Source organism: Lepidothrix coronata, unplaced genomic scaffold (assembly GCF_001604755.1).
Source record: "Lepidothrix coronata isolate B3197 unplaced genomic scaffold, Lepidothrix_coronata-1.0 Scaffold88, whole genome shotgun sequence".
In the NCBI taxonomy this organism is placed as follows: domain Eukaryota; kingdom Metazoa; phylum Chordata; class Aves; order Passeriformes; family Pipridae; genus Lepidothrix; species Lepidothrix coronata.
Window position 1 is genome coordinate 1,779,779 of NW_016690268.1, and position 22,522 is coordinate 1,802,300.

The 22,522-nt window shown below is 37.5% G+C and overlaps 1 protein-coding gene across 6 annotated transcripts in view; it reads right to left on the reverse strand.

The window, feature by feature from the left end:
• Positions 1-1,108: 1,108 nt before the first annotated feature.
• The window catches only part of ABCC4 (ATP binding cassette subfamily C member 4), a 148,191-nt gene continuing 126,777 nt past the window's right edge, over positions 1,109-22,522 (reverse strand). For all 6 annotated transcript variants that reach the window (XM_017821090.1, XM_017821091.1, XM_017821094.1 and 3 more), the window contains 2 exons: positions 10,277-10,411; positions 1,109-5,525 (listed from right to left, as the gene is read on the reverse strand). In XM_017821090.1, the coding sequence (XP_017676579.1) occupies positions 5,418-5,525; positions 10,277-10,411 (243 nt within the window). In that variant the 3' untranslated portion in view covers positions 1,109-5,417. The remainder of the gene's footprint in view (positions 5,526-10,276; positions 10,412-22,522) is intronic.

The following is a 22,522-nucleotide window of genomic DNA, read 5'->3' on the forward strand; positions in this document are numbered from 1 at the left end:
AAAACAGTTGAGGCTATTGATTTCAGGTAAATTTGGGAATTAAGTGGTGCCAAGGTGCAGGCAGTGGAAACGTGATTTCATACATCAGAGTATGGTCCTGATTTTGTGTACATTAATATTGCTCCAAATCCATGAACCAGCTCTGAATGCCAAGATTATGAAATTCATGTTAGTTTTGTGGGCAAGTGCCTAAAACACATATTTTGTTTTGCTTATTATCAGCAGCTCTCTTTCAGGCAAGAAAACCAAATTTTCCTCATCCACTTTTAAGAGAGATTTGCTCTATTAAATGGGACCATGTGAATTTGGCAAGTGCTTGCTCTGGGAGGATACTGTACATATCACAAGTGACTTGTGCTGTGACAACCTAAGCCAAATCCACTTAGAGGTAACTAAGATAGCTGCATGGTGGTTGTGAGGTAGGCTTCTGGTAGAAACCTGAGAAATCTTAACACATATTCCCTGTTATAAAAGGACAGATAACAACTCATATTGCACCAAGTTGTGCAACTTGCTGCACGGGAGGATTATTGACAAAAGCACAACTCATCCATCCCACACCAAAAACCTGCACCAAAACAGCAGACTGAAGTACTTGAGACAGTTGGTAGACTCAGGGAGAAATTCTGCAGCATCTTCAGAAACAGACAGTTTTAGACTGTCTTGATGAATTAAGCAACAAACTCATCAGACAGAAATACAGGATTGAGAGATGACATCAGATTTTGGAGTTGTGCTGCTAATCCACCTCACTTTTGTGTCCTTTAACCTTCCACCTGCCCAGTGTATTAAGCTTGCTTGAGGCAGAGACCACAGTGTTTGCAGTGGTTCTTCCATCATAATTTTTGAAAAACTATTTGTGATACTTTTTAGCAATTGAAGCAAAAAGCTTGATAATGTGATCTGAGAGATTTCACACTGGAGATGACAGGTAAAACCAAGCTGGATCTATTATTCTGTGTTATACCTCCAAGAGGAGGATTTTTAGCTCTTTAGGTTAGTGATGCCACTGAGAGGTGTTTGGAGATTTCAGACATGACCCAACTTAGTTCTGCCCAGCATTTCTGCCTTCAAGCACACATTTGCAATGACAACAGACTTCTGCGCACTTCTGAGAAATGCCTTTTATTGTATGACAGCAGTTGTCATGTGAATGTCCACAAAATAAATCATTCCACAGCAATAACAAAATCAAATTATTACACAAATGCAAGAATTGAACCAAATCAAACCACAACCAGAGTTAAAATGAGGAAAATGCAGTGCACTGTTACAGAATATAAAACATACACAGAAAGCCATATTCTTCCGCTGAAGGGTCAGATGCTCATCACTATCACAGGAAAGAAGTGATTTCAACTCTTTCTTTCCCCCTCCAAACTTTAAACTGAGATATTTCGAAGATAGTTGCTTTTGTTCTCTTCTGACTCTTTTTGCAATGTTACTTCAAACGTTTTGGCAAGGCTAAGAGCCTGCAACCAGCATTACTGAGGTTGATCAGAAGGTCCTCTCTCTTCCAAAGGGCAGTATGAATGGTATCACAGAAGATTATGCCCATCTGGCAAATGGTTCGGTTCTCCAAAGAGAATTTTGTCCTTAAAATAAGCAAAACATGAAATAACCTATCCCAGCTAACTGTGTTGGCTTTGAAAATGCCACCATGTTTTGCTGGCTCCCAGTGGTCCTTTGAGAAGGGTGAAGCAAAGAGATACCAAAACAAAAGCCAAAAAACCAATTCTTGAGACAGAAGTAGAGGTTGTTCCTAGACTTTTACACCAAAGAAACGACAGTTCTGTAACTGATGATTTTCAGTGTCACTGTATAAAATTATATTTATTAGAAACAAGACTCTGGAATAGTGTAAGGCACCTCATGGCGAAAAAACATTTTAAAGGCTTGAATAACTCTTAAGACTCAGTTCTTTTTCTGAGATCCCCAGGAAGAAATGTGACTTACAGTAACCTGCTTTGCTATTTCCAAATAAAGCACAATATTTTTCAAAGTGGCAGTTTAGAACTATTTAGATTTTTCTATATAAAGAAACATAAAACACGTTGCCGGAAAGGTAATTTATTCATTTAACAGACCAAGACTTTCACTACAGGAAGGCCTTTTTCATCCCTGATCTGAGTTTTGCCATTCAGGTACATTGCACCTTTTTACTCAAATTAAATTAAATGGGTCAGTCAATCTTAATCAACATCTGAACAAAACATCTGTTGATAGTTGTATCAACAACAATACCAACAAAAGAAATTAAACAACAATTTCCTGAGTAAAACAGTTTTGTTATTTTAAACCAGAAAAATTATATAATGCCAGTGACAGACATGAATGACTATCAGTTGTTCTACTCAGCAATTTATGGGTTTTGAGTGTGATTTTGTAAAAAGTTTGTTTCATGTCGTATTGATATTTGATACCTTCAGCTAGTAGTGCCCTGCCAAAACATGTGAAGAAGCAGAATCAGCATTTTCAGAGATACCTAACATTTTTGTGCGCATTCAAAAAGCAACGGTATCAAAGTAATTCTAGCTTATAGACTGATAGCTAGATCTGTCAGGGTCTCATACCAGTGAGTCTGCAGCAGCCAGCGTTTTGGAGCTCTGCTCTGAAATACAACTTACCATAGATTCATTTCAGAGCTGAAATGAACTAAAACTGTAATTATACCCTTGGTTTACACATGCATATCTCCTCGGTTCTGATAAAAAAATATAAACTCCAGGTACGTATGGCCAGGAGAATGTACTGTTCTCTTATTTAAAAGTCTCTATATTATCCATCATACTTACTCTCTTGTAAGAACTAACTACTTAGAAATAAAAAGAATACACTTTTGTAAAACAGTAAAACACAGTTAAGACTCTGAATATACCCACACTACTCAAAGGAAGAAGATAAACAAATGAGGTCGAGCTCCCAACTCCATGCACTGCCTTACCAGTCAGTTCACCCTAGCTCTGTTTCACACCACTCCAACCAGGTCTCTCCAAGACAAAGCTTGAGAAGAGTCTGGACATGGATCCATGGATCCTTGCCAAAAAGGCAATTACAGACAAGACCATATGAGGTTGAACTTTCTTCATGCTACACAGTCCCCCAGCATTATCCCACGTGATTTCACATACTGAGGCACTTTACATCTTCACATACCTGTGCAATGCAAACACCACTCTGCTGAGCTGCAGAACAGTCCTATCTTTAATTCAGACAACTTTAACTGAAAAGAAAATCACAACGAAACACATGAGATAATTGTGTGTTAGGATCATAAGTGGACTGCATGAGCCCAGAGAAGACCAAGGACCAGCAGTACAGAAGAGTGGACGTGGCTGGTGTGTTCTAAGAAGGATTAGCCATAAGCACTCCTTACATGAGCCCATCTGTGTCATATGGCTTTGGGGATTGGTAGCTGCCCTTGACTGTCTGATATTTATCACCAGATGTAGCACAAGCCTCGTGCTGCACATCGCTGTGTTAAGTTCAGTTCCACTGATCTTGGTGGAATTTGTTACAGTGTAAGCTGCTACACACAACAAAAGAAGCGTTAGGACTTGACAAAAAAAGGCTAGGGACAAGAGCATCTCATTTTGTAACTTCCTCTTAACAATGTCTAATGATGTGAGAGGATGTTACCAGCAAAATTAGATATCTGATGTTTGTTCCACCACCCCCAAAGCACCCCTGTCCCCCTTCTACCAGGCTGGTGGCACTGCAGGTAGGATCCCCTCTCTCCTGGGATCTCAGAGTAGGACAGCAAACCACAGTGCAGGGAAGATGCTGCAACAGGGGAACGAGGATTCTGCCTCTCACCACGCGGACTGGTTCCTGAGCAGGAAAAAGTCCTTGTAGATGAGAGATTGTGCTCAGGCACAGGCTTTGGCCTCAATTTACTTGAGAGGGTAACTTTGTATTTGATTCAATTACTTTCTGGTAGAACTGCTTGAAATGAGAAACATTTGTGCTTGCCTTACTTATAGACCACTGGGCAAACACTGGGTAAATAACAATTGTTTGGCATTACAAAGGTAATAGCAAGCATCTTCAGTATTTTTTAAAAAGCACAGTATTTACCATGTCCTGAAGAGATCTCTTGCCTTTTAGTCTCTCCTGTGCCCTTTAAACAGCAAGATGAATAGATGCATTTTCTACTGGACCTCAAAGAGTAGCTCACTAAACTTGAAAAAATCTGAAGCAGCACAGCACTTGCTTGATTTATATTTCAAACATGGGAAAAGTGCCTTTGTGTTAAAGTGCTCTGCTGAATCAGGACATAACTTATGAATATTGAACCCCTCTCTCTCACTGCATTCCTCTCACCATCAGCAACAGCCATTCAAAACTACAGGTTATACTTTCCTACCTATTCTGGCAGGATGGTAACTTCAAACAGCTTAAGTTCAACAGAACCCCTAATGCAAAACTTTAAACATACTAAGGTTACATATTTTTAACATATGTTTAATGAATTTGTTGTGTACCCTGCAGTTACAGCTTTGGCTTGAAGGCACAAATATTAAGGCACAATAAATGCAAATAATGTATACATTTCAATGTGTTGTGTTGAAGATAACTTTGTACTACATGGTATTTAGGTATAATGACATGTCATTCAAACATTTCCTCAAGTTATTTTAATACCTTTTTTTCTCTGATAACCTGGATAAAAAGAGGAAAGTATGTTAAATTATTTAAATATTTCTTCAGTGCAAATGTGGTAATTTTCTTCTATAGTACAGAAGACTGAGATTGATTTTTCAGTATTTGGATTTTAGCAAAATAAAACTAGTATTTACACTCATCTTGAACAGCATTATTTGAACTATTTATCAAAAAATAAGTATAGAGTACTTTTTTTGCTATCAAAAACAAAAAGTATTTTTGGCTTCTTCAAGTCTTTTTTCTATCAACCTGCATAGCTACTTATAGCAGGGAGAAAAACAGTTGCTCTGGATAACTAAGTCGCACACTACCAAATCTGCTGTTTAGACACAGATGTCATGACAAAAGTGACACTGAAAAAATTTTGGTTTTGCTTGCTCTCAAAATATCTCCAAAAGAAAAAAAGGACACATTCCAATTATTTTAATAGGCTCCAAATATGCACTCTAGACTTAGGTGTCCTGCACCTGTTTAAATAAAAGAGATCTCTACCACACAGCTTTCAAATAAAAACTGAATCTGCCTAATTTCTTTAGCAATACAAACATTATTAGCTGGAAAGGAAAACATATTGCACTGAAATTAAAGAAACGGACAGTAAAAATTTTCTTCTCAGTATTAAATAAGAAGGATGTCCAGTGCAAAGAATCACCCACTCCCTTTCCTCTCCTGTTGACACTTGCAAACATTGCCACTGAGTTTAGATGATCTCAGGTTTACATTCTATAGAAAACAGTTAAGGCTATTAGGAATCACAGTGCAGTTTCGGTTACACAAAATCCTGAGGAAGGATCCAAGGACGAGTCTGTGGCAAGCTGACCATTCTGAACAACTTCTGGGTAATTCTTACTGAAGTATACCTAGAAAAAATATTAGATTCCGTGAGCAATTATGCCTCAAACACCTTACAGCTTCAAACAAAACTTGGGAAGATAAACAGAGTAGAGATAAATACATATCCTTAAGGAATCCCAAAGGAACTTCAGAGGTTAGTGGCTTTCAGTAACTGTATGTCACTGAAAAAGTAGTAAAATTACTATATGATCTTCCATTACAACAAAACATGAGGAAAATCCCACCCAACCTGTAGATCCCCGCAAATTTTGTTAATTCAGATAAATAGATATGTTTTATTGCTTTACATTAAACTGATAAGTAAAATCATTTTACTAGCTCAAAACATGAGATAAATTAAAAACAGGGCGACAAAGAAGCTGTGAAATCTTGCGTCTGCACAAGGGTTTCTCATTTTCACACATAAAATGAGCACAATGGATTTGGATGTTAAAATCAGGTTGTAATCCCTATATTTTACAAACTATGATTGACAACCATTGAAATTTTGAAGTATATGTATGAAATACCCCAGCGTTTAATTTGTGCTGCAGAGCAGTTATAGGGCCTATAGAAATGTGATCTCTGGATAGCGAACCACAATAATGAAAGAAGAAGCAAAAGCTTTAACAATGACTCAACCAAGCAACTTCTCTAAAACGTAAGATGATACCAAATAATAGGACAGTTCTTTGCCAAGCCTTTGAGTTCCTGAATTCTACCAATTTCTAGCTCAACTAGAAGAGATACAGGTTTCCTGATAAATGTATAATCAGAACATAAAGGAAATGAAATGCTGTCAAGTTTCACTGTTCCACAATCATCTGTTTTTAGCAGCTGTATCATATCTCTGTTCCTTGACAGATGCGCATAACAAAATGAAATAATGTCAAGACTTGTGTGCTCTTATCTAAAAATGTGTTTGGGTGAAAAAGGACTTCAAATGCAATTTTTTCTTCCAAAAAGAATGTGAAAAGTTTCGTTCGAGTCTTTAAAAACAGAAAATACACTATCTTTCCGAAGCTGACACGTGTCATGAGTTAGGTTTCATAGTCAGACTGCTTTGACTACAGCTTATGAAACATTTCTGCAATTTATATTTGAGAGTGTTGTCAACAAAGTTGAGTTTGTTTGATAATAATATCCTTTTCATATACATGAACACAAGTATAAGACACCCAGGATAAAAAAGAAATAGTCATTCTATAAAATCATTCCGGTAAGTACCACTGTCATCTTTTGTGCACACATGCTAACACAGGATATATGCATCTTTACAAGTTTCAAAGAATATTAAAGTCTGATTTGAATCAACAGAAGAATTGGAAGTCCTGTTAAGAGGCATTCCTCAGTAACCAGTCACAATCGGATGCAACAGAGGAAAGTTAATGAGGCTGCTGCCTGCACACACGCTGCAGACGGCAGCCCCAGTTGTGGATTCCCATCCCGTTCCTGGTTTAAAACATAAAACTTTGGCATACTTTGAGTGCAGCTTTTGAATGTGATTTTTTTTTTAATGGAAAGCTAATAGAAAACCTTGGCACATTACTAGAGATGTAATGAAATGGCAGCTGCTTTTCAACTGTCTCATTGCAATTCTTCCCCTGAGCCCAATTCCTCAAGATATTAAATGCCCAAGTCTTTATACAAGTTTCTTCCACTGCCAACAGAGCTGCAACCTTTTTAAAAGTAATCACTGAGGTGAGATAACACCTAGTATTTTAATATTTACACATCTGTCACAGCTTTAAAATAAAATAAAACAACCCTTATTTTTCCCTCAAAGTGCTCAAAACACGACTGACAGAAACCCAGCCCTATCCTGATGCCACTAAAGCCTGCAGAAAAGCCTCTTGCAATGCTGCCTAGAGTGCAGAGAACACAACAACTTCTGTTTATCTGAATAATTGAGCACTTTTACTTTTTTTCTCTTTTAACTGCTTGAAGACTATTTCTCACTCTCCTATAGGACTTTCTCCTAGTAGCTTTGCAAACTCAGCAAAGATAAAAAACACAGTCTCACGGTGTCAAGCATAACCCAACTGCTATCAGGCTTACAGGCTAGTTAATATATACTCACTGGTCTCCAATTTGAGCTGTGCCTGTGTTGTTTTCTTTGACATTTGCACAAAAAATGGGGATATTGAGTGACCAAGAGAGATGCACAAATAGCAACGTACAGTGATGTTGGATCAATTCAGAAGCCTCAGGCTGCAGCAACAGTTCAATCTTGCAATGCTTAGCTAAGATGCCCATAAGACGTTTCGTTTAAATTATGTTTCTTCAAATATGTCCAAGTTAGTCTTCCAAGTTCAGATGTGGTCTCTCTTTATTTGCATTTGAAGGATATATGCAGAATCCATATTGTTCCAGAAAATGCACTGAAAGTCTCACCTTAATGAAAGTTCTTGGTACAAGTTTGTTTTGTACAGGTCCAAATTGCAATAAATCAAATAATCATTGCCAAAGCACAGCCACATTCCAAACCATTTTACTTAGCAACCCACTGTAACTACTTTTGAAAAGTATGTATATATGTCATATTACCATTTCTTTTTATGTGCAGCATACTGTTTTCCAAAATCAGAAAAAAAGCTTTTCGTAGAAACAGTTCTCAGTAACCACAGTAGGAATGTAGGAGACCAACAGCAATGCATGCAACAGACTTACTAGTTTAAAAAGAAAAGCCATTGGAATCAGCTCTTCTGACTAAGCAATTTCTCTGAAAGTATGCACGAAGCACAAGGGACAGCAATAACAAAAACCCTGAATTATCCAAGTCCTTCAAACAGAAAGAACTGTAACTCTGCTTCTGGGTAGCTGCTGACTGGAGATACAGTCTCTCGTTTCCCATATTTTTGGGCCGAGTGCGGATAAGCACCATGCTTTGCATTCTTGGCAGATGCTAAAGCTTGTATCTGCCTTCTAGCCTGGGAGTTAGCAAACTTTTTCATCAAACCACATTTCAGCAGAGACTGGTTCCTGGATCTCTTCCCTTCCTGTACAAAATCACATAACATTGATGTGGTAACTGCAGATGACTGTATGGGCAAGTAACATCAGGCAATTACTTTTATACATTTTGAATTATCTTTGAATGCAATTGTGCAACTGGGGAGGGCTGCAGGGAAGGAACAAGACAGCATGACATGGCTAAATTTCTACAGATGACAGCTGGACAGCCTTACCTCTTGCCTTTCCAAGGATCAAGCCTTAGGAAGCTGGCCTTCATTTTACAGACAAACAATGGTCACATGAATTTGAAGCTATCCTTTTAAACATCACTTATATAACCTCCAGATTGTCATACACATACCACAAAAAACACAGCTAACCCATTCCTTTCTAATAATAAAATATATGAAGCTAAACTGCGGCAACGGAGAGGGACAGCAGGACTCATAACATAGCTTTGTTCAGGACAAAGCTGTTTCCTCAGTTCTGCAATTTGTGCCACACAAGAATTTATAGTGTATGCTCTTAGCTACAATGCTTCACTTGAAAAACTCCTTAAAAAAAATTCTGAGTATGAACAGACACAAAAATCTCTTCTATAATCTTCAAAAGGTCCTGTAAAATAGCATCCAGACATGAGCACGAAGCCTCCATGACAGCACAGTCTTCCATTTTTTTACAACTTGCTGGAAAACAGTCAGGTACCTGCCATTTTGTTTCCTGTCTTTATGTGTTGTTCCCTGTCTACTGGTGTTTTGTTTCCTCAGGTAAGAGTCTGGACTTTGTGATCCCCTGGCTCTGCTCCACACATCCAGTGTCTTGAGGAAAGGAAAGCATAAAACCTAAAAATCTAGAGACTCTTGTCTCTAAAAGGCTTTCTTAAGTCTCTACATGCTTAATATCAGTGCCTTACTTGAATGCTGAAAGTACATCTGCATGAGCATGAAGCAAGCTGCTGCCAAACTGAGCACTGCCAGTCTCAACTGAAGCAATGCTGAAACTTCATTGGCACTGAATTAAAATCTTGCTCTGGACATCCTGTGTGGTAAATTATCAAGAAAAAAGAAAGCAAGCCAATGCTAGTCAAAGAGCTCTTCAATTACAGGTCATTTCTTTAATCTTCTTATCTCTGCTTCAGCTTTCCATCTGAAAAGTAGAGATGGTATAGCCTCACCTCAGAGGCATATTATGAAAATTAATCCATTGATGTCTCTTAAACACTTTGATTGCCAGAGGAATGCTCACAATTACATTAATAATTCTGTACTCAGAGTAGGATTGGAATAGTAAGCAGTAAATCAGGCACAGAGCCTTGTAGGGAACAAGGAGGCAACAAAACATTCAACAGCTGTTTGTTAATTGAGCCCTGCTCATCCTATGTGCAGAACAGAGCAAGAGTACAAGAAGAAAGTAAGAGAATACACAACAGTAAAAATGTGATTACACCCCCAGAGACCATAATATAATGCACAGGTACTGAAACCCAACTATAATACAATGGGTCCTTAAAAAAAGCCCTAACGTGTGTTTTTACAGGAAGTTCTGTTAGGATCAATGCCCAGCACAGGTATGTCATATATTATTTACACTTACTGTTTTGTGTACATACTAAAGGAGGCAAGAAATCCAGACTATCTTTCGACTCGGGGTATATAAATACACTTCCAATTTGCAAGTCTGTGTATATCCCACTGAAAATGATGGCTTTGCCTTGCAAAATTGACATATCCTTTAGTGGAAGGCTTGCTATAACACTGTATATACTAACTTGAGATAAACAAACTACACAGACAAACTTAATTATTTCTTCTTCTAAAATTACCCGTTTTGCTGTTTCAAACAGAGAAGCTGCTTCAGTCTTGCCCACTTGTTGCACCATTTTATAAAACAAGCTGTCTTGTTCTTGAAGCAAAATGTAAGGTTCACCATATTCTTTCAGTCTTCCTGCATCTAAAACCTGTTAAATCAGCAGAAACCAATGTATTAACATAAGAAAATTAAAAACTACACGTTAGAGACTAAAAACCAAATGTAGGCGACTACAAGCAAGGGGGAAATGCATGCAATTGAGTACTAAAATGAATTTTGTATCCTGAAAATGAAGTACGTCCTCTTCAAACTAGTATAGCACTTTCTCAGTTTACAGACCTGTTGTACAATTTTAGAGTGCCCTACAGCCATTCCACCTATAGGAATCCAATGTAAAGTTATGCAGAATATGGAAATACAATGTTGGTGCAGCCAACAAAACAGCTTATAAGATTCATTGTGTAAGAAGGAAACAAAGAGGTCCAAAATGGGCTCTGAAGTAAACAGCTGTGGGTAAAAACCACGCAATAACCACCAAGACGGTTAAGGGAGAATAAGTAGGTCTTTTGAATTAGAGGAGGTGAAGATGTAATTAAAGAAAATGAGGGTGTTGCTGAAAAGATAAACAATTTCTTGCATCAGTTTTGCCAACTACGTGTTAGAAAGATACTTAACCATGAACCTATTCTTTCTACATAAAAAAAGATGAGATGCCACCACCACAGGCGCAGGTACCCACAAAGAGGGGAAGGGAGAAAGAAGAAAACAACAGAGAAATTAAAAAGGCATTAAGTCAGCAAGCTACAGAGAATATACACAGTCAAAAATATCAGAAAAAAACCCAGGAATAATCTGATTGAACCTCTAAGAAAATATTCTCACACTAGTGACTCAATTTAAGACTGTACGATAGCAAATATTGTGCTTACATTTTGAAAAGCCTTATGGGATTAATTCAGGGAACTTTTAGACTAGCATATATATTTTGAGATAGGACAGCAATTTAGTTAAGACAGTCATTAAAACAGTCAGAAAAAGACACACAGATCACAGGTAGAATTTGTTCTCTACAGCATTAGCTATCACAAATCTGATACAATTCTTAATGCACCGTAAGAAAACTAAAGGAGATATGGTTTATATGGATTTCCAAAAGATATCTGGTATAACTAAACAGCTGTGCTACAAGGGGAAAATGTTTTCAAGAACGTGGACAGAAACTGAGATTAGAAATACACAGTACATTTTTCTTTGTAGAAAGCTGAACAGGTAGGAACCACATGATTCTGGCATATATGGTAGCTATGATTGTGTTAAGTGATCAGAAAAGGAGGTATCAGAGAAGTGACAAACCTGCGAATGACACAAAAATGTGCAGGTAAGTCTAGGCCACATATTCAGATACACCTAACTAACCTAAAAGAATGAGAAACACAATAGCAGAGAAATGTCAATATTGACAAATGCAATGCACTCAAATACCTAACTGGCTTATAAATTAATGGTATTGACTCAAGAAAGAGATTTGAGTATTAGTCTACAAGTTCAGTACTTTAGGCCATGAGTAGGAGTAATGAAGTTTAAAAAAAAAAACGAAAAAGAATTTATGTGAGAAAACAAAGTAATTCAGAAAATATTTTTATTCTTATATAAATAAAAAACTGAATACACATGGCATGCTACTGACAAAGATACTGCCCCAAAAAAGAACTTCAAGGACTCATAACTCAAGCCATAATTGTGGTGTACATATTTGTGAGGAAAAAAAAATGTAATTAAAAAAACGGAGCTGTTCATTTCATGAAAGAAATTAATAAAAGGTATTATGAGGACAACTTCCAAAATAACAAAAATAGTTTGTAAACTTCTGTTTGAAAGAAGAATCTCTAATAAGTTTGGTGGTAAATCCTACATCCTGTGAGGAAACTTTCCAACATGCCCTTTGCCTGTGTGGCTCCTTGAAACAAAGCACCTTGATGGCCAAGGGCACAGCAGATCTCCAAGTGGCCTAGACCCTAGTTAATAACAAAACCCACAGTGAAGGGGCACAGCTGAGCTGATCCCTTTGTCTGCACCACAGTGAAAATAAGGTGCTGCAGAGATCACTGTTGACTTGTTTGACACCAGGGACCCAACACCTGGGGAGAGGCACCCACCCCTTCCCTTCCGGTTCAGTTAAGTACATGGCATTTGAATGGAAAATAACTCAGCCAACAACAGCAGCATAATCACATCTAATTTTATAAATTGTATGCGCAGAAACCTACAAGAAGATATTTGCTATTTTCAAAAGCTCATAACTTAGAGCATCCAGCCTATACTATGATTTTTCTTTGCAAGTGTTTCCAGTACTGTTTGCTATTATAGCTGAAGAAAGTGCTCGTGGAAAAATGTTGAAATATTAGTAATATTGCACAGCACAATATATAGTCATTTAATATACAATAGCTGCAATATTTCACCTGCAAAGGTATACTTGCACAGATGTTTATTTTTCAGTGTAATTAGTCCTATCCCATTTAATCTGAATATTTAATGATTAATTACAAACATAATTTTAATCACAATCTTTTCTATACCACAGTATGTCACAGATAGGGACAGCTTCCTTAAAAATGCAATAAATTATCATATACAATTCAACATTTAAATCTATGCCACAGCATAGAACATCTCTGGTGCCTTCAACAAGTAAAGATTTTTTCAGCATAGCACTACATTATACAATCATTCCTTAAGACAGGAAACAAAAAGCACCTTCATTAAACATGTCTCTTACAAGTAAAGAACTGCAACAGAAAAGTAGAGGGTTTAAAAAAAATTATATTTGCAGTATTGGAACTTTAAAATTCATTTTGCAAATATCTGAAACAACCACAAACACCATCTCTCCCCTCCAGAGAACCTGGGAAAAAGGAAGAAGTTATTCTTCCTTGAAAAGTTTTAAACAGCCAAGTCCAGAAGAAGAATGGATAGAACAAGCAATTTCTATCTAGAAAAATCCCATTCACATTTTAAACAAATCATTAACCTATTCATAGCCTTTCTTGGGGAATAAAAACAATCTTATGTTATGAAAATAGACAGAACAACTATAAGAAAACAAGCTGTGCTACTTTTTAAAAAAATCTGAAATGAAAAATAAAGAAAAATAAAGAATGAAACTGAACAGACAATATCATTCCTACAAGTCAGGAACACTCTATAAACGCTGTTTACCAAGAAAAACCACTTTCTACTAACTGCTGTCATCTAAGAGACAATGGAGAAAATTTAAGCTGATTTACTTGGATACATTTATATACTTATACATTTATTAAAAAGCGCTTAGACAAAGAGATAGGTACTCTTCTTTGAAGAAATATGCGCTGATAAAATTTAAATAAATAAATAGGTACTTTGGCTAAGGCTTTGCATACTCTTACTCACTGACTCCAAGCCAAATTAAAATCATTAGAACTTCAAAAAGCCAACTAATCATTCAGGAAAGGTGGAATCTGGTGTTTACCAGCCACATATTTTCTGATCAACTTGCAACGCTTATCACTGCACAATCCAACAGAATCGAACCCAGATGTGTTCCAAGGCAGTTGTACCAGTGGAACTTGATACAGAAAAGCCAGAGAAGCTTGTAGCTGGCGAAATCAGATCAGCAGGGAGATTAGAGAGGACACACACAGGAGCGCTTGACTATGAATCAGGCTGGGATTTCATCATAGACTTTAACGCAGATATTCAGACAGAGGGATTTTGCACAAAACATTCAAGTTTTCAGCTCCTTGGTCTGACTCTTTATAAAATACACCAAATAAAGACTCATAATCATTCTGTGGGAGCTAACTGCCTCTGAAATATTTAGACAGCCCGTAGTAAAATAAAAACAAACACAAAAAAGCTATATAAACCCAAAGTGGTCACATAAACCAGGGCCAGATTATCCAGCCTCTTGGACTGGCAGCTTTTTTTAACTTGCCTGCACTGTTCTTGCCTTTGAAGTACCACCTTTATGACTTCAACAGGATTTTCTTTGGTGAAAGAGTAATTCCAAGAGTACAAAATTTACCAAATTGGCTGCTGGCGATCACGCAAAAGAAAGCACACAGGAAAATTTTTATTCAATGGAATTTGCTCACCTCCCTGAGTAAGGTGAAACCACTCATTACCTATAGCTATTCAAATTAGCCTTACTCAAGCAGCATTATATAGAGACATCTTAAGTTCAAAGAGAGCTCAAATGATATATTTTTCTTGAGTAAAATCCTCCCATGCCACCTAATTCTACTCCATCTAATGTTTCATTCTTGGTGAATAATCTGGGGCAGTGACTTCTCATCCCAGCTGTGATCTTTTCAGAAGGATAAGCAACATGATGGGTAGAAAACAATAGTTTTGTACAGCAATTTGTTTGATACTTGAGGCACAGAGTAACACAGAAAGAGTGAGATAAAAAATATGGCAGGGAAGGACAGAGAAACAAACAATAAGTATTTGATCTTGACTGACCTGAAATGGCAAACATGAAAAGAGTATTAGCCATTTAAATGTGTTGTTTATGTTAACTCTAGTTAGCACAGAAGCAGTATTTGCCTATGCCACAAAAATGTTGCTGAACTAAATTTGGGTAAGGTTTGACAACTACATTTTGCCTCAGCTGTAACCTAAAAGGGTATCTCCCCCCATCTTGCCTAGGTCCCTCCCCAAATCCCCAAACTTTGCAGTATTTCCATTCCATAGCCCCATGGTTTAATGTACTAACCAAAACAAAAAAGCAGGGGAAGGAAGACAAAAAGGAAAACATAAAATGGTGAAAAAGAAATCAGAGATCCATTTCACAAAGCAAAGAGAGAAATAAAGCAATGAATGATGAGGATATTACGTCAAGATAGTCCAGTTTCGAGCAGAGCCAGGAGAACACTCTTCTCCCTCATGATTCCTACAACTAACCTATATTGTTCTGTTGCACAAGATTTTGGTAAAGCAAGCACTCATTTTGTAAGTGAATTTTAAAATTTTCTTTGTGGATTAATATATGTAAAAGAAGTGTCATTATCCACAGAAAGAGAAAGAAAAAGACCCTTTCCAAATGCTGTAACAAACACCATGTACTTGCAGCTACCCATAGACACAAAAAAGAAAGTTCTAAATCCTGCGTTTTCTAACTTTCAGCAACAAAAGCAGACAAACCAAGAGAACAATAGTTATAAAACATTCTGAGAAAAAAACAGCGCAAGGTTGGAAGTGTTCAGCAACAGAGGAGGGGGGCATGGGAATTTATTTCAATTATTACTGAGGAATGGTTAGTATTCTTATTCACGTTCATATTCACCATAAAGCCAGAGGGGAAATGGGACATTTAAGAGTTGATCATAAATGTTTTTATTTCCTATTCAAAAGGAAAATAATTCAAGCAAATTATCTCCTTGGGAATACATCTGATTTAATTTAGACTTGGAGAAGACATCACCAAACAACAAAATTATTATTAAAGTTCAAAACTCTGCTAGGAGTACAACTTTGAACAATGTTTTCCTCAGAGAGCATACATCAAGATGATCTTCAATAAAGTCCTGGGAAGAGGAGAATATTCAGGAGATGCTTCTGGTTACATCATATTATAAGAAATATATTTACCCAAGACAATACATAACTTTGTGGGAAAGAGTCAACAGCCTGTGCTCCAGTTGGCATTAAGTTCAGATGCAAGCATGTTCTGTCTCTTCTGTCTCATCATGGTTTGTCAAAACAGACCAGAAACAAGCACATACTTCTCTGAAGAATCATTTATAAACATCAACCTATCTAAACATGCTGCAAACATCGAAGAACATTGAGAAGGCCGCAGATATAACTCAGAGCCATTTAGAGCTTCTTTTTTTCTATTCTTTTTAAAGTGTCCCCCTCTTTTTTTAATTTATTTTTGGTGGTGGAGGTTTTTTTGGCTCTCTTTTGGTTTTTTTGTTCTTAAATTTTTTTAAGTCTTCAGGTTTAATCAAAGTAGTCCCCAGGCTACTTCAGGGTTCCTATACAAATTACTCTACCAGTAACTGAAGACAAATTTGGTGTCAAATAACATATATTTCATGTATCATGCGTACAAACAAAGCAGAGCACACTTGGGCATTTACCTTCTTATAATCTGAAATATTATTATTTTCAAACTTGCAAAATATTTCACCTCAGCAGAGCTTAACTATGCTGTAACAATGCCAAATCTGCCACTGGGACTCAACATGTACCCCCTACCCACAAGGCAACTTCAGACGTTTTGTTCTGTAATCACAAACAGTGGATTTCTTTAAACTGAAACTACTCTTGGGCTATAACTTAGGGGAAACTGAGCATGCAGCACTGCCTGGAAAATTGTTGTGCCTAAGTTTTCTTTAAGTTTCTTGCAGAGATTTAAAAAATTTATCTTTCTCTCCAATGGATGGCCCACCACTGTAAGCTGGTTGGAACATTGTGGGGAAAAATATCAATTATGTGTGTAGTAATGAGACTTATTCTACTGCTAATCATTTGATATTAACTCCTTCTGTATCTTGTTGGAGAAAAGCAGCCTGTAAAAACCATGCACTGCAAACGTCTCTTGTATTGTACAGTTTCCCCACCTCAAAACATCTACATCAGTGTAAGTTCAACTCTTGCCTCAGAGATTATGAAGGGATCTCATGCCAGTGCTTACCAACAGCTGTACATGCTCTGACAAAACTCTCCCTTGGTCAATCAGTGATGACTGTTTCCATCACTGTAAAGCCAACTGAGATTGAAAAATGGCTCAAATGTGTCCCTGAAGTGATAGAAGATATACTTCAGTTTAAGAAATCCCACTCTTTAATAAGGCTTTTGAGGGCCTTAGAAAGTTAGATAAGCTACACGGATATTATACTTTTCAAGAGGTTAAGGAATATTGTTGCAGATGACTGAGCATGTCTCCTAGTTTTAACAGTTTCTGATGACAATGAACTTGTGGGTCAGCTGCCATGCACACAGTTTCACCTTATCAGAAACTCTGCTCAGAGCATCAGCCACCAGCATGACCTGTACTAATTTGCTTTTAAACAGTAATACACTATTTCTGAGAGAGCAAAAATAATTCTCTAAAGATGTGTTAGTATTTCTACTATGGTCTAGATTCCATATCATTGTCTTCAAAGAAACATCATCCAACCCTCCTCTTCTTATACTGATGGTAACACCTTCACACACAAATGCCTGACAGAATGAGAAATTAAGGTTCATCAAACACTGGCTTTACTTCCTGCAGAATTCAAATCCAGCTCTTCGTTTGAATGCTCCCAGCTGAAGTACTGCCTCAGTAAATAGTTGTTTTATTTAGGCAAAAGAAGAACCTTGTTGGGCAGCCCTCTTGAAATGGAACAGTTTTTAAGAAGTCAAAAGATGCCAAGGTTTTGGAGAGGTGTGGCTTAAAACTTGCAAAGAGAATCAACAATTTTAGTATATTTTCGAGCTCATTGGGATTTTTACTCATTTTAGAAACAGCTGGGCCAGGTGTGATATTTACTACTGTCATGGACACTTTTCAGCTGACAAGACTTGCTCTGATACACAACCATGGCAGAGCTTAGTATTTTATGCAAAACACGGCCTATACATCATTACCATATCTTTTCTTAATGGTAAAGATGCATATATTACTCAGCTTTGAAAGAGATATTTTCACTGTTGATATTTGAGGAACTAAACCATTAAATTCCAAGAAAGAACATGGAAGGATCTAGTTTTCCTTTGTGGTTTGGTAAATATCAACCTAGTTTCAAAAGATCTGGCAACAGTGAAAATTGCCTTTGTTCAGAATCAAAACAAAACTGACCATTTCTGAAAAATCATTTGTTAAATGCTCAGCTCTTCCAGAAACTCTGCAAGACTTGACTTAACAAAAGATAGGAGAAACCTAATGGTTCCCAGGCCCTCTGCTCTCCATGCAGGTCCCCTTCTATGAGTACCCTTCATATTCTTATCTTCACATTTCTTTACCCCCTTTGGTCCCACAAGACAACTGGGATTTTTCTTAGGCTGAATTAAAAAATAGTAAATTTAGTTCCAATATTCCCTAGTCCATATTTTCAAGACAGAGGCTAAGTCAGAAAAGGAGTTTTATTAGTGTTTGTTCCTTAGTAACAGAAGGTACACTAATATGAATGTAGAAATTTTACTGTGAATTACTGGATTCAGATCCACAAGGTACTTTAAGGTTTTTATGAAAAATCAGATGCCTAGTTGCAAAAATTTGGCATTCATTCTAGCTACTATAATGCATTAAGCTCCCTTTAAATTCTTTTAACAGAACAGACTTCAACAGCACAAGTATAATATCCAATAATATTTCACCACTCCAGATACTGGGCTAATAAAAGGTCAAAACCCCTCTTGGCTTTGTGTTACAGAACAAAAAAAAAACAAACAAACCAAACCCATTTTATACCCTTGCAGTTGTCCTGCTTTAGAATTTTGAAGGACTGAAGAGAAGTTCTAAATGTAGTCCTAATTATTTCTTGTTTTCATAAAGTTTCATGTTCTATGGTCCCAGGCTCCAAGAATATTTACAGTCTCACCAATTCAACTCTCTTAGACATCTTGAGCACTTGAGGGCCTCTATCTGACGGTGGGTAGCTCTCCACCAATGAAGCAGTCCCATACGTACATACTTAAAATGAGAGAGTCAACACTAATGGCAGCACACGCGGTTTTCACAAAGAACTGTTCTACAACTAGGATTGTATGTTTCTGTATCCTGTGACTTTTGTAATCCCCCCTAAACTGAATATCAAGATTTACTGTAAAACAGATTCATTATCCCACAGTGATATTTAAATAAGTGGGAAAAAAATCACACCAAAGGAAGAGTCAATAGACCACAGCATTTGTGACTTTAACTCAGTATTATTAATTTAAATGTACCACCACCTTCCTACATTCTCCACATCTCCATCTGAAGTTGGCCCACTGCAGCGAAAGCTCACATGAAGGTATCAGCAGGACAGACGCACGAAACGCGGTGCCTGATTTATGAGACCCAGATGTTCCACCACGGTAAACGCAACATCAGAAAAATGAGAATAACTGAACAAGGGAGGTTTACCATAAAGATGTGGGAAGTCATTTCCTATTGACCAAAAAACCAACTCAGGTCTGGCAGTGAAGTACACAGTATTGTTGGCCTGAATATTAGTCATTTCAGGATGTAACCACAACAGGTTTTCCCATAAATAAATCAAATCTCTTCCCATGATTCTCTCATCAGAAACTTCCTATTTGAATGACAGTTTTTAATTACTAGATCAAGTTCCGCTTGCACATAGAGTTTCCATTTCAAAGAAGTATTGCACTGATATGAAAACTCTCTATGGAGAAATATATTTGTCATTGGAAAATGCACAAGTTTTGACTACTCTGTGGCTTTCCTCTAGAGATGCCACAGCATAGCATATACAGTAAACAACTGCATCAGGTTCTTGGCAGATGCATATACTGTATTTGCTATTGAACCACTACATCCCTGGGTGAGACTCACTTTCCGTATGCTTCTGTTTTCTCCTCTGTAAAAACAGTTTCTGAAAAGTATTTCTCAACCTGGAGAAGGAAGCAGAGAGGAGAGGGAGGAACTGGTGACAGGGATTTTATGAGATCCCACTGGAATTCCTGGGAGTGGTGTCTCTTAGGTGCCCCAGGGTGTAAATGCAATTTACATAAAATGTCCTTGCCCTCTACAGAGGGTGAGTGAGTACAGGACAGGCAAGCAGCTGTTGTGGTGGTGGGGAAGCTACCTGGAGTGAGGGGCCAATGAATCAAGCCTGAGCTGAGCTTCTGCCAGGAGTTACCATCATGGAAGAGGTAGCTGCAGCATTTATCCTATCCTCCCCTTCTGCCAGGGAGCAGAGTGCCTGCTGTGCCAAAGGTACTGCTAGCACCTGATGGAAGGATTTGCAACTTGGTTTCTCAAAGTAATGAAGAAAAAGGAATGAGAAAGTGTCCTATTATATGCTGGAGCAGCACAGAGGGAAAAAAAAAAGGAGCTTGAAAACCACTGGATTATAATTTTATGGTAGTATTATTTGATGGTCTGACTTAACAAGTCTTTCCAACTTTGGTTCCAAAGATTGTATGGATAGTTCCCTATCTCACCCAGGTGTTTGAAGTTTAATTAATTAATGTTTATAAAGAGTGTTACAATTTCCAGATGAAAGGTCCTTTGCAAGTGCAATGTAGTATTACTCATCGAGGTGATTGGGTTAGAGAGTATCACATTACACAATACAGCTCTTCCCTCAATGATTTTAAGCATTTGAAGTTCTGATAAAATGTGTTTATCACTAAGACAGATATAATGGAAATACTCTTAAGGCGTGACCTGGATTATGAAAGCTAAGGTATGGTTTTGGGAATGGAACAAACGAGAATTAAAACAACTCCTGAGGCCAGATTTGTCTACAGTTGTATAAAATAGATTCTGTTCTTCCTTTTTACCCTCTTCCAGTAGGCTTTTCTTCTCTTCTAAAATAGAACCGGTTATTATGGTGGGTGTGAGCAGACATGCAACAGTTCACGTTCAGTTCCTATTTCCATACTCATCCAACTTGACATTTTCTCATGACTTTCACAAAATTATTTTCTGTTCTCAATTTTTTTTATTTTATTTTTTTTTTAATGTTTGGATTAACCCTAAGGGAATACAGGGTTTTTTGGAAAGTTCCACTTTAACCAGCAATTAAACTGAATTAAATCAAAACCTTGTGGACAACACCAGGCTGGAGACTGCAGTCAACACACTCAAGACAAGGCTGATATTCAGAGCTATTAAGGTCTAGACAGGCAAAAGGAATAAGTGAGCATGAACGTCATGACACTCAAGAATGACAAATGTAAAGTCCTGAATCTGGAATGGATCAACTTCTTGCATCAGTACCAGCTGGCGAGTAACTCCCTGGGCATCAGCTGTGCTGAAAAGGAGGTGGTGTCCTGGTGTTCAGTAAGCTGAAAAGGAGTCAAGCAGTGTGCCATGGGTGTCAACAAGAGAGCAGACCAAGGGAACTGCTTTATTCAGTGCTCATCAGCACAAATCTGGAACATGGTGACCCTCAGTACAAGAAAGAGGAAGGCAAATTCAAGCAAGTTTGAAATAGGGTTACCAGGGTGTCCAGTGTACTGGAGCACTTGACCTGTGAGGAGAAGCTGATGGAGCAGGGCATGTTCACCCTGGGGAACTGATGGTTTCGGGGGATTTAGCAGCAACCTTCCCATTGCTACAAAGAAGTTACTGAGAAGACAGAAGCAGGGTCTTTAATGAGTGGGAAAACAAGAAACAACTGCCATAAATGAAAGGGAAGCTTTCACTGGATATAAGAAAAAAAAGATTTCATGGCAGATGGGGCAGGTTGCTCAGAGAGACTGGGGAATTTCCATTTTTCAAGGTTTTCAAGACCCAAATGGAAAAAGCCCTGAGCAACCCGATCTGAAAATAGTGCTGACCCCGCTTTGAGCAGGAGGTTCTTTTCAGTCTGATTCAGTGGGAAGGGAGCGAAGCCCTAGGTTATGCATACTTGTTCAGGAATGGGCTGGGACTTTTGTGATCGAATTAAGTGTTGAACAAGTCTGCTCAAAATTTGTTTCAAAATAACTTTACTCATTATTTGTCAAAAGACAGTGGTTAATATTCCGACTGCTAGGGTCTATCTTTGTTCTTTCTCTTCCATTCTCTAAAACTTATCACAGAGATTTGGGATGCCTTATAAATGAAGGCATCATAGCACCTAGAGGTCTCAGTTAAAGGAGAAACAAAACCAGGATTTTTAATAATACCAGGTAATGGAATAACAGTGCACTTTGTTTGTGCATTTCTGACTCTTAAAAAAGAATCCGTATCAAGTTAGATTTGTGAATTACTAAAACACATTATTGACTAACCAAATTATATAACATACTGAAAGCTTTCTTTAGTTGAGTCTTCTCGATTTTTGTGATATTGAAGTAAATGATTAATTTTCCATGAATGCTGTTTTTATTGTGAATAACTCTCATTAATTAATAGTTACTCTTCTAGAGGAATATTCTTTTTCCTGGCATTTTTAACATGTTATTCTTCCAAAATTCTGCTATATCCTCATTAGAAGTTACATGCCTGAGTAAACCAAGTAATTAAAGTGTAACAAAAGCACACCTGCCATAACTCTGATCATTCTAAATATGTGATCATATTTCTGATTTGTCCATAAACAGAATCACTAACTAAGGATGTCAAGAA